Raw genomic sequence first — 13,688 nt, forward strand, 5'->3', positions numbered from 1 at the left:
GGATCCCCAGGTTGGGAAGCCTGACTTGGGGCTCAGAACCTTCACTCCAGTGGGTGGACTTCTGTGGTATAAGTGTTCTCCAGTTTGTGAGTCACCCACCCAGCTGTTATGGGATTTGATTTTATTGTGATTGCACCCCTCCTACTATCTCATTGTGGCTTCTCCTTTGTCTTTGGATGTGGGGTATCTTTTTTGGTGAGTTCCAGTGTCTTCTTGTCGATGATTGTTCAGCAGTTAGTTGTGATTCTGGTGTTCTTGCAAGAGGGAGTGAGAGCATGCCCTTCTACTCTATCATCTTGAACCAGTGTTCTTGCAAGAGGGAATGAGAGCATGCCCTTCTACTCCGTCATTTTGAACCAATCTCTCATATGTTTTCTTGTTTATTATCCCCCTGGCCCCAGCCCTCCCCACCCCCTTACCACCCGACACACTTATTTAGGCCCGGGATTTTGGGCTGTTTCGTGCACTGCCACATACCTGGGATTGTTGCTCCTACAGTTGACCCTTGAAGAAAAGGGGTTTTAACTTTGTGGGTCCACTTGGACGTGGATTTTTTTTCAATTGTAAATACTATAGTATTACACCATCAGCGCTGGATGAATCCATGGATGCAAAACCACAGATATGGAGGGCCAACTGTAAAGTTATACTCAGATTTTCCCCTGCCTGGAGGGTTGGTGCATCTAACCCCCAAGTTGTTCAAAGGTTAAGTGTAATTTACAAGTTGTCAATAAATATTTGTTAAATAATGAATGAGTGAATGAATGAATAAATGAATTCCCTACCAATTTTCCCCTTTCTCTCGTATCTCTTTTACTCTCCCCATTATACTCTGTTCCTTCAACTGAATTTGTATCTCAGATAAAGGAGGCCATCCTTTAAAAGAAGTTTTTCCTTAATCCTTTAAACTTAGCTGTAATTTCTTTGAAAATAATCTGAATAGTCTATACTCACCATCTTTACTTCTTCATGTCCCATTCAGTGCCATTCATCCCTCAGCCCACTGAGTCTAGCCCTTACTCTAGAGAGGTGGCCTACGATTCTCAGCAAGAGAAATCACTGATGCTGAATGGAAGCTTTCAGTCTATTATTATTGCTGGACTTCTTGTTTGAAATGGCACTACTGAGCACTCATTTCTTCTTGACTGCTTCTTCCTTTAGATTTCATTATGCCTTGAAACTCTTTATTGACTATTCTTAGCCTTTTTCAGTCTTTTCTATCTCCAGCCATTCCTCATATATTTGCCTTGCCTTGCTGATTCCTTTCCACTCTTCTTTGGATGCCACATTATGTTCCTGGTGGGCTTATCCACTCTTGTGGCTTTAATTACCCCCTGAGTACTGCAGAATTGCAAATTTCCACTTTGAACCCTGACATCTAAGCTGAGCACAGAATTTTGTTAACAAATTTAAGACAACCTGCCTGAGACAAAAATGAGACAAATGATTTAGAATGTAAATTAATTTGATGGGATAAGTTAGAGATTTCCCATAATTTCCCATTTTCAGAGTTTAATGATATTAAAAATAATTTTCTATAGGAACTGTCAATCATAAAGACAACTATGATGAAAGAAATATCTACCAATTTTCTCTAAACAGAAATAAGATCTTTGGAATTTAGTAGCATCAAATCACAAAAATCAAGGGGCCAATTCATCATAGATTTTTAGTTTTAAAAGACAAAATTGACTATTGTACTTAGGTTTATATAATATTGGAATCAGTGAACCCAAACAAAGAATTAAAAAGAGTTAGGAAAATATTCCATAGCAGCTTCTTCCATTCCAAGAGTTTCACAGGAAAAATGGTTATGTGGTTATGTAAGCAGCTAACTTCATATTGACTTTCATGAAATAAATTTTAGAGCCAAGGTACAAGGAAAGTACTTCTTAGAGAATCAACAGCTAGTATAATTAAAATGAAAGTTAGCTATGTCTCAGTTCTTTTAAAAACTTCAGTGAAACTATATAAAAGTGAAGCTGGTGAATTTTCAGACATTTCACATTCATTGACAATACAAAAAATTAAATGTCTGTAAGGTAGATGGAAATGATCACTTCATACATAAATTGTAAAACAAAACAAACCCCAATACACAAGAAACTCCATTGTGCCATATTATAATTTTAACGTTCTTCAATTAAGATCCTAGAAGCTCTTAATTAAAAGAAACTTACTTATTTTTTAGACCAGGAAATTAATAACAGTTTGGAATAGGATGTGCTATATGCTGCCTGCGGTTGAATTTTAATAGACAATATATTAAGATGACATCCATTTAAATAAGCTATATTTTTTTCTGAGCCCTAGTTGGTGGTGAATATAACTTTCATTTAAAACAGATGTAGCTTCATAAGCATTTCCATGAAACTGGTTTCAAGTGCAAATTTAATTGGAGTTCAAGTAAAAATGAAATTAAAAACTTAGCATCTTTTCAAGATTTTCTATGACTCTAATTTGCTAAAAATTTTTTTCAGATATTTTAATCTAGTCCTTATTAAACTTGCACACTTGCAGAGCTTTTCAACCTGCTGATCCCAGGAGAATCTGACAGAGCTCCCTGGATGCTACGCATGCTGATGCTCCTTTAGAATGAGTTAATAGACTAGGTTTTGGAAAGCATCAATTATGATTTACATTTGAATGAAAATTAAACTCTTTCATTTATTTGCTCAGCTGTTCATAGAATATTGCATAAATTGGGTTTAAAATGCATGCGTTATCAATGTAACTGCCTTGCAATCCTTTGCAGTCAATAGGACTATAAATAAAACCCACTGTACTAAATGCATTGCGACTTGAACACCCCACTGTCTCAAAAGTAAAACCTTCTTTGGACTGGAAAAAAAAATCTCAATGTGAGTAAAGTAAAAATCAGCATAAGTCTGGTTTTCATACCTTTTGAATATTTTTTAACAAGGTATAGGTGTAGAATTTTCAAGCATTTATTTTAAATGAGATTTTCATTTGTATAACTAGTTAAAAATAGCTATAATTTACCAGTAATCTTCATTAAAAAAAAACAAAAAATTTATGAAATGAAGAAGTGGAGGCTCAACTGACTTTAACCAACTTGTTTGGAATCACATAGTAAATGAGATTCAAACACAAATTTATGGTTACAAGTAATATTTGGAATCAGGTTTGTGTCTTAGTACTTTGATACCATTTTGAATATATAATGGCTATTTAAAGTCATTTCTAGAGTCCTATACCAAGGCCAATTTTATCTCACATCTTGTTACCTACAAAAATTTTACTCTAAAATGGAAATTTTATTACTGAGGAATATTTTTCCTTCTATACTCTGGATCGGGATTTGATTTCACCCAGAAAAAAAAGTACCTTAGATGTAACTGGAACCACTGGAATGTTCTGTGATTAGCCAGGGTGTTTTCCTAAAACCAACCTCAAGATGGCAATGGACATAGTACTGGCTTTAATTCCGGATTTTATGAGGTTTGGTTATTCAGTCTAGCAAAGACACATAATGAACATGGTCTCCTGGAGATGATATTATGGTAAAATTAACTGGTTGGTTGACATTAAATGTCTTTCTTTTTAAAATCCAAGAGTATCAGATACCACCAGGACCCTAAATCTGTTCCTTGTCTATTTACCTTGTCAAACTACCACAGTGCTCAAGTTAACCCTTTTAAATTTTATTTTATGTTAAATGGAATGACTTGCAAGGCTCAAATAAAAATACAGAAACTGTAACATTTCTCTGCTTGTTTCAGTGTATATAGAAATTGCTTTAATGTGTTTTTTGCCCTCCTTCTGCAAAATTAAACAAAGTTTGACAGTGAAATATTCCAATTGCTAGACCACAATATATGTATGAACTTTGCCTGATAGAATAGAATGTTGAAAGAAAATATTTCTCTAAACTCTGCCCAAATACATTTTGTCTACTTGAGTGCCAAAGAAATAATACTGACAACAATGCATAGCACAGAATATGGGAGAAAACTGGAACATTTATCTCTGGAAGATGTGTCCCACGTTGCAAACAACCTTTTAACAAAATTATAAACTCATAAACAATCATTTCCATGAAAGCACAATATTACGTATTTATACCTAATTGTTAAAAACTGAATAAAGAACCTCTCTCATGATATCTTAAAAAACCACAAAAAAGTCATTCAGTAGTTATCATAGGTGTAATTCGGCTGTGTATTTCTCTGAAAACTGCAAAACACTAACAAAATCTAATAGACATTAAATATTTGTGTTGGCAAGATGGTTGGCTTCCAACCTCTCAAGATTTTGTTAAAAGTGATTTAACAGATCAGCTTAAAGTAATATTTTTAAACTAAAATTTGATTTACTATTAAAAAACATAGATAAGATGTGAAACGTAAACTTAAAATCCCAGAGATGTAGGGAATGAAAATTAGCTAGAATACAGTATTACTGCAAAATTATACATATTCTGATTCATAAAATCCTGGAAAATAATTAAATAATAGATAAAAAGAACCTTAGTTTTTTAAATGGCATGACATAATGATACAATTCTACAAGATAAAACTTAATTGTACTAAAAGATAATAAATTAAGTACTTGAAACTATGAAGGATAACATGGAAGAGTCTCTAAGCTACACAAGGTCAGGGACCATGTTTATAGTGTTCATCTCTGAATCACCAGAACTTAGCATTGTGCCAGGACCATGGTAGACATGTTTGTTTACAGTTGAATTAGTAAATGGAACTTGTTATAATCATATACTATAACTGAAGGGGAATATGCAAAGGAACATGACAAATTCAAAAGTAAAAGATTCTGGAAATAGTTAAGAAATTCTAAAGTTAACAATATTTTAGTATTCCTGTAACTTCAATTGCAACAGTGGTGGTAATATAGATTTCCAAAAATACAGAATTGGTAAAAATTTTTTTCTACTAGAATAATATGGAATATAATCAGCAGGATAACTTTTTGCTGTTCTCGGTTTATCTTCCTCATACTCTGGCACCTCACTTTAAGCGGGGTCTCCCTAAGGAAGACCTTAAACTCTTTAATTTCTCATTTTTCATTTTTGCATAAATACTGATTCCTTTATTCATTTAATAAATGTAGGTTGAAAACACACTTTAGGCTCTGGAGACACAACAATGGACACAAGACAGCAATATATGTATCTGCCCCTCAGTGCCCATAATTTGTTTGCTAAATCTAGATGGGCTCTGTATTACTGACACAGTCTATTTGCATAACTGTATTTTTGAATTTGTAGGATAAAGTATCAATACGTAAATAATGAAATGGGACTTGGTGAAAGATAGGGATTAGTCATCATTCTATACCAGACAAAGTAAGGTCCAAGTGCCTGATTTTAAAAATCATACTAGAATTATGATGATTGTGTTATTTTAAGACTTAAACCAAGGATTAGTAGAGAAGGCTCCTGAGAATGTGGCTTATATTCAGTGTAGACAAACTAAAACAAGTAAAATTATATTGACAATAAGATTCTGAGCACAGGAGCTGACACTGTCCCGGATGTTCTACATATAGTGTCTCTAATTCTTCTAGTTTCCTTGCGAGGTAGGTATTATTTTTCCTGCTAGGGAAGCTCAGAGGGACTGTATGTGTTCCAAACAGAACTGCCATGTAGCTATGACTGAAGAACCTAAGCTCTTCCCATTAGAACACTGTTTAGTTATTACAAGATGTCTGTGTCATGATGTACCAGTTATCTGTTTCAAAGCTAATCATAATTTTACTTGAATCAATATATATATTAAAAGCTTGCCATATTTTACTTTATTTTCTCTTCGAAGTATTACTGAATAGTGAGCAAGAGCTCTATTGTGTTAATAAACTGGTCTACAAGAATAGGGCTAAAAGAAGTCTTGGGAAGACTTTGCTTACAATCAAAATATTTAATCAACTGAAAACTTTAATCCATCCACTTCATGTTATAGATAAAGTGTCTGAGATTTCTGGAGACTAAATGAGATAATTTTAAATTGTGAGACTAGATCTAATATTTTCTCATTTTCTGTCCATGAAATTCTTCTAATTCCAGTTTATTTTGCAGTTATAAATGTCTCAGACTTTTGCCTTCTTTTTTATCAAAAACTGAAATAATACCTTTGATAGGCATCTATTTCTCTGTTATATTTCATAAATGATTTATATCAAGGTGTGCTTCAATTCAAACTCTTCCCCCTAGCTGGCTTTCTAAAAGGAACAACAGAACACTGTGGTGTATGTTACACTACTTCAGTTTTCCTCCCTCACTTCAATCCATATACTGCTGCCTCTACCCCCAATCCTATATAAACCTACTTGGGCCATCAGTGATTCAGGACAAAAGGACAACTATCTGTACTTTTCTTAATTGTGTAGACTAGGAATTCATAACAGATTTTCCACAAGTGATATAAAAACCTCAGAAACTTTTTTTTGCTAACAAATGATTTCTTTAGGAAAATATGATAAAACAATTCACAAATAAGCTAAAAAATTATTGAAATGTCTTTATTCCATTATCATTCTGAATGTATTTCCTTTAAGACATTCATGGAAGTTACCTATCATCCCAGTTATACCATTAAGTGTGAAAGAGGGGATTTGGAGGGCAGGAGGCACACAGGGTTTGTTCATTGAGGTAACTTACATAAATAATATAAAATGTAAATCATATAATTTATCATTGAGAAAACAAAATATGAGCCAAGGATATATTTCTTTACATTTTGTGATTTAACTAGCATTGAAAGTTTCAAGGTTTATTTTGACTAGTGTCTGGCTTTCTAATTGACAAGCTAATTAGAAGGCTATGCTAGACTGCTTGTCCATACCAAGTTCGCTGTGCAGCTGTCCTGGGGGAAAGACATACAAGGGAACTTGTTGACACTTGAAATTAAGCAGCACTCACCCGAAAAACTGTCATTTCTTCCAGCAGAACTTCTTCTAAATCATGCCAAGTCTCCTTAGGAATTGAAACTACTTTAAGAACGGTTCCAACATCTTTGAAAGAAAGTGGAGAAGACCACAATTTAAATAGATCTGAACAGAGTTTAGTGTTAATGAATGATATCAGTATTTGACCAGAAAGAACATTTTGATGTCAGCATTTTAAAATTTATTTTATTGCTACAGCATTAGTAATATATACAAATGCATTTCATGAAACTAGATAAAGTATAAACATAGCTATGGAATAAAAATAGTTGAATTTTTAGAAATATCTGAAGCTTTGGAGATGATTTTATCCTAAACCAGTGTAATTAAAAAATATATATATATAATAATCACTAGGTTGGATTATTTGTATTTTTAATCTCAACTATCAGGTGTCTCAAAAACAAAACAAAACTAAACTAAAAATAATACCAGTTTGACAGTGTTGAGGTTTCTCAAAAAACTAAAAATAGAACTAGCATATGACCCAGGAATTTCACTCCACGGTATATAGCCAAAAAAAAAAAAAACAAAAAAAACCCAAAACACTAATTCAAAAAGATACATGTACTCCAATGTTCCTAGCAGCACTATTTACAATTGCTATCAACAGATGAATGGATAAAGAAGATGTGGTATATGTATATACAATGGACTACTACTCAGCCATAAAAAAGAAAGAAATGTTGCCATTAATAGCAACTTGGGTGGACTTGGAGGGCATTATACTAAGTAAAATAAGTCAGACAGAAATACAAACACTGTATGATATCTGTTATATATGGAATCTAAAAAGTCAACAAATTAGCGACTATAACAAAAAAAGAAGCTGACTCACAGATACAGAGAACAAAATGAGTGGTTACCAGTGGGGAGGCAGAAGGGGGAGGGGCAATATAGGGGTAGGGGAAAAAAAGGGTTATTATGGGGTTATATGAAATCATCTGTGTGAAACTTTTGAAAATTGTAAAGCACTATAGAATTAATTTAAAGAATCTTTCATTCTATAACAAAATAAACTAAAAAAAGAAAAAAATTACCAGTTAGATTAGACATTACAGGTTTTTCCCATTTTTGTTATGTAACCAGGAACTACTATGAATACTTCATAAGCAAAATGGAAGGAATGTTGTCAAGCAACAAAAGTAGTTAGAGCCTCAGAGCCTGGCTGCTCATCTTCTTCCCAGGAGGAAGACTTTAGTAGTTAGAGGCCCCTAACAACAGCTCAATGACCATTACCTGATAAATGACAATAATCTGATTTCTCAAGGTAAACACCCTGGATTACTTATTACAGTGGTTTTTCAATAACTGGCTAATCAATTTTGGTTAGCAAATTGGTTTAATTAACATGCTGTTCAATCAACTTCAGAGTACTAAAAAATTTTTAAATTCAGAACCATAAATAATGAAAACTGTTAAAATGAATACATTTTATAGAGATTTAAAGCACTGTTTATTCATTGTTAAAAGAGACAAATTGTTTTAATGATAAGAGCTGGCACTTTTACTCTAAGTTGGGTTAAGAAGCTACTATTTTCCAGTATTTACAGATGGGTTCCTATTCTTGATAGAATAAAGAACAGGGATTTATTAAATTCAAAAATTTGACTCTTCAACATTCCGTTTCTGATCAGTTGATCAATTATTTTTAGCTTCAATTGGCTCATTTTAATCAAATTAAACAGTCTAATTATTCAAGAAGAAAATCTTACCAGTAAAGTTACACCAGAAAAATAATTCAATGTATTCATACCACAGATAACCATTTTCAGGGGATCAATATGATGTGCTATATGAGACCAAGAAAGGTTGCTAGTGTATCCCTTGTAAAGTCAAAAAAAAAATCCCTCTTTTAAGCAGATCCTTCTGTTTACAGGACCTTAGACTACTCATAACACCAAAGATTAAAGGTAAATTAGGTTAATATACTCAGTGCCTCTGATCAGTCTCCAATACCCCAAAATAACTTTATCTGTGTCCCAGATCAAGTTTTACTGAGTAGTATTTCAAACAATTTCACACAAATTGAATCAGGTTACTCAACTAGGATCAATGTGTAACTTACTTAAAAGATAAAATTACTGTAATCAATTTACTTTGTTGACAGATGACCCTGTTCTGTGCTGACCGATAGCAATCCACATCATCAGACATTCAACGTGCTCATGAAATTGGTTCCTTTAAAGACGGCTTGCGTCCAAGAAGAACTGAAAATTCATGATTAGGTTTCTTTGGTCAAATAGTCGGAAGCAAGCTTTTGTTGCACTGACAATGAGTGGGGGACTTCTCAACATGTTTAGGCCAGAGGTGAAGAAAAAGGCAAGTGTGACATTATTGAACAAGTTTAATTACTCTGTAGAGAGATCTAATTATAATTTGACATTAGTGATAAACTAATATTTATTGAAGAGAAATCCTATCATCTTATAATTTCTCAAGATATTTATAACCAGAAGTTGATACTTGCAATTCATTGACTTTTATTGAACTCCAGGTCTCCCTGGGCTTCTTTTATTTGATAGAGAAACTTTCTCACTCATAAAAGCAGACTGTAATGTATTGCTCAGAACCTGACACTTACACTTGATAACGTAAGTATTTCACAATTTTGTTATAAAACTTTAAGTCTTTAAAGCACTTACTGTGCAGTTGCCATTCCCCTGTACTTAATGCAATTTCTTTCTCTGTTCTCACCAAGGGAAAATAAATGTTATTATACAGGTTTCAGTGGAGCACTCACTCTGTTTCCCATTGATTTATTTCAGTTAACAACGTTAATGGAAACTAGGAATTTATTACCTTGGAATCTGACCCTAAGTAGCAAGTTTCAGATTTGTAACTGGTGCTTTTAAAATAGTATTATTAAAGAGAGTAGGGGAAAAATAAAATAATATGTCATAATAGCAATGGAATTCATCCTGAAAATATACCTATAAAATGTTTGTTTCTAATCATGGAATTGGTAAAAATACGTCATTAAATTTCTATAGAAATGGATTTAAAATGTATCTGACGATTCCTTAGGTCCACTTTGTTGGTTTTCTGATGAAGTTTTGTTTTGCTTTGTTTTGTTTCTCATTGTATGGTAAAAACACTAAACAAATTTTGTTGCCAAAATTTATTTTCTGGAAGATTTGCACTCTATGATAATTTTAAAGTTCAGATAATTTTGCATCAATATATTCTAGAACTTTTATTGAATGTCTTGGGAATTTTATGCACGATTTGAGCAATACATTTTTGTCCTGAAAAGCCACTGTTCAGAAAAGAGTTATGATTTAATTATAGACATTGATTGTTCACCTAATCAATAGCTTTACCTGATTACATTTATCAACTTTTGATTGAAAAGGAAATTTAATTTAAATTAATACATATATGTCAACTTGCCTAAAAAAATAACACATTGGAATGGGAGAATGTTCAGGGTTTTTAGTCATTTATTAGAGGTTAACTATACCTTGAGAGTGGCTATAAAGTCTTCCTTCAGTTCTTAGTATACTTAATTAGTTAGACGCAATGTTCTGGAAGAACATTTAGAGCTGAAGTTAAAACATTTACCTGTTCCAATAAACATGACATCATACTGGCCATCTTCTGCATCCACTCGATCTACTACAATTTGTGTAAACTGGTAATTTACATCTGTTTTGATCATTATCGGCCGGTTATTAATAGGAAACACTGGATTGTACATGGCTGGATGACTTCTGGCAAATGTTATAACATCATCAGGAAGGTCTTTTGTAGACTCAAATCCACCAAATGTTTTACTGGGACACTATTAAGATAAAGAAAATATTATCTTTTGATTAAAATATAATGAATAGGATTATAATTTATATAATATATGGCCTCAATGAACTAGGAATCTAAATCTGTAATTTTTTTAAGTAACTGTTAAACTAAAAAACAAAGTAATTTTACTTAAATTAGAAGATGTAATATATAATATACATTTTCTAAACATATTTTAAGTCTCGATGGGATGTCATCATTTCTTACCAAAAATTGCAAATACATCTAATGAATTCAGTGTACAGGAGAAGTCTGATGCCTCTATTAGTGACAACACCATATACTTTACGTTTAAATGAAGTATTTGAAATAATGAGTGGAATATGTTATAACTAAATGCTATTAATCATTAGATTAGAGAAAATCAAAAATTTTCTTGAATGCATTTCATTTTTCCCTATGGTATTATGCTAAAATATAAATGCTTTCTTCAAACTAAAAGACAATATAAACTATTCTTTATTGCTTTATTTTTAACATAACCCTGAAAAAGTACCACAAAAAGGACCAAAAGTATTATTTCTTTAATAATTACAGTAATTCTAGGGATAAGGAGATGTGTTATTCAAGGTGTTTAACAACTTGCATGGCACAGAAACTGACCAATCAGAATGGACCAAGCAGAACAGATGATGGCCATAGGGAGAGCCAGACAGGATGCTGTGCTGTACAGTGTCATAATATCACCTCTGGATTTAAATGCTCCACTTAAGGCAATAAAACAAAAACAAGAAAATTCAGATTTTACTGTCTCTTTTCACTGCATTTAATTATGTGGTGCAAGCATTCAGAGTACAGTATCTCCAGTCTCTTGCTTTTTGTCTTACACTTAACTAATTTCTGCCATTTAATGTAAGAGTTTGAGAGCTGAAATGTAGTTGAGTGGTTCTTGATCTAACAAGAGGCTTAGAAGGAGAAATCAATTGTCTCTGCCATTACCTTAACACAGATCATTAATAATTCATGAGAAATGAAATAAAGCTATTTTGAAACAGGAAGAGTATCTCTTTATGAATATATATGTATGTAGTATACAGATACACACACAATAATACACTAATATAACAGTTAAGGGATTTAGGGAATTACTTTTTATTTAAGTAAATTAAAAAATTATTTATTTAATGTTATAGAAATATCAAATAGCTGTATAAACTCCTAGAAGAAACAATAAAACATATTTTATAACATTAATATTTTTTGCTTTTCTACCACTATTTAAAAACAACTTGCAAAAATTTAGAAATGATTGAAAATGAAGAGATTTATTTATTTTAGATTTTTATCTTACAATTTGTCTCACTTTCTTGCCTTACTTTTATTTTTGTATTTAGTATTACTTAAGCTGTAGGTTTTTCTTTAAAAATAAAGAAAATGCCCTTCTATTGACACACTGCTTGAAGGCTTCTTAATATGTTTTTCTCCAGTAGTGTTGATGGAATGACATATTCTCAGCTGTCCCCTTTTGGGATTAATGGATTGATCTAAGTGAATTTTATTCACGGAGCAAGGTGTTGCCTCCTTTTGGCAGCCCCTCCCTAATTTCTAGCTTAGGCAGTGCTTTCTGTCTTCTGCCTCCAGCACTGGGTTCACACTGCTGACTTAATGGACCATGTCATAACAACTCTCTATGAACAATGGGTGAGAATTCAGGCTCTAGAATCAAACTGCCTGGAATGAATCTTGGCTCCTCTCTTTGCCTCAGAGTCTTCATCTGTGAAATGGGAACAAGTATTGGGCTACTGAATATACTATTTTATATATATATATATATATACACACACACACACACACACACATACATATACATATGTATGTATGCATAAATCTGTTAAAACAGGCTTCTTATAATCAATGGATAGTCTATCTTGTTCATTTTTTCTTCTGAAAGCCTATTTAGGTTTTTTACTTACAAGCTCCATCAGCTAGAAGTAATCTTTATGAAATGCTCATAAATAAGTTTAGCAAAAAATTTTATAGAAAATAAAGAAGATTAAAAGCATCCTATGCCTAATAAACTCATCTAAAAACATCATTTACTTGAATTTAACAATAAAACTGACATGAAATTAAAATAATGGTTAAACTTAAAGAACAAGTTTTTTCATCATATGAAATTATTTCCTTAAAGATTCTTAGGGTTATCACCTTCTAGAGAAATGGAAATAAAAACAAAAATAAACAAATGGGACCTAATGAAACTTAAAAGCTTTTGTACAGCAAAGGAAACCATAAACAACACAAAAAGACAACCCTCAGAAAGGGAGAAAATATTTGCAAATGAAGCAACTGACAAAGGATTAATCTCCAAAATTTACAAGCAGCTCATGCAGCTCAATATCAAAAAGAACAAACAACCCAATCCAAAAATGGGCAGAAGACCTAAACAGACATTTCTCTAAAGAAGATATACAGATTGCCAACAAACACATGAAAGGATGCTCAACATCACTAATCATTAGAGAAATGCAAATCAAAACTACAATGAGGTATCACCTCACACCAGTCAGAATGGCCATCATCAAAAAATCTACAAACAATAAATGCTGGAGAGTGTGTGGAGAAAAGGGAACCCTCTTGCACTGTTGGTGGGAATGTAAATTGATACAGCCACTATGGAGAACAGTATGGAGGTTCCTTAAAAAACTAAAAATAGAACTACCATATGACCCAGCAATCCCACTACTGGGCATATACCCTGAGAAGACCATAATTCAAAAAGAGCCATGTACCACAATGTTCATTGCAGCTCTATTTACAATAGCCAGGACATGGAAGCAACCTAAGTGTCCATCGACAGATGAATGGATAAAGAAGATGTGGCACATATATACAATGGAATATTACTCAGCCATAAAAAGAAATGAAATTGAGTTATTTGTAGTGAGGTGGATAGACCTAGAGTCTGTCACACAGAGTGAAGTAAGTCAGAAAGAGAAAAACAAATGCCGTATGCTAACACA

At 32.7% G+C, this 13,688-nt stretch overlaps 1 protein-coding gene across 1 annotated transcript in view; it reads right to left on the bottom strand.

Annotated features, from left to right (window-relative positions):
* SEMA3A (semaphorin 3A) overlaps positions 1-13,688 on the bottom strand; it is a 226,535-nt gene that overhangs the window by 29,167 nt on the left and 183,680 nt on the right. The window contains exons 11-12 of the mRNA XM_061197662.1: positions 10,489-10,708; positions 6,899-6,990 (exon numbers count right to left, since the gene is read on the bottom strand). Coding sequence (XP_061053645.1) covers positions 6,899-6,990; positions 10,489-10,708 — 312 coding nt within the window. The remainder of the gene's footprint in view (positions 1-6,898; positions 6,991-10,488; positions 10,709-13,688) is intronic.

This window comes from Eubalaena glacialis, chromosome 8, assembly GCF_028564815.1.
Source record: "Eubalaena glacialis isolate mEubGla1 chromosome 8, mEubGla1.1.hap2.+ XY, whole genome shotgun sequence".
NCBI lineage: Eukaryota > Metazoa > Chordata > Mammalia > Artiodactyla > Balaenidae > Eubalaena > Eubalaena glacialis.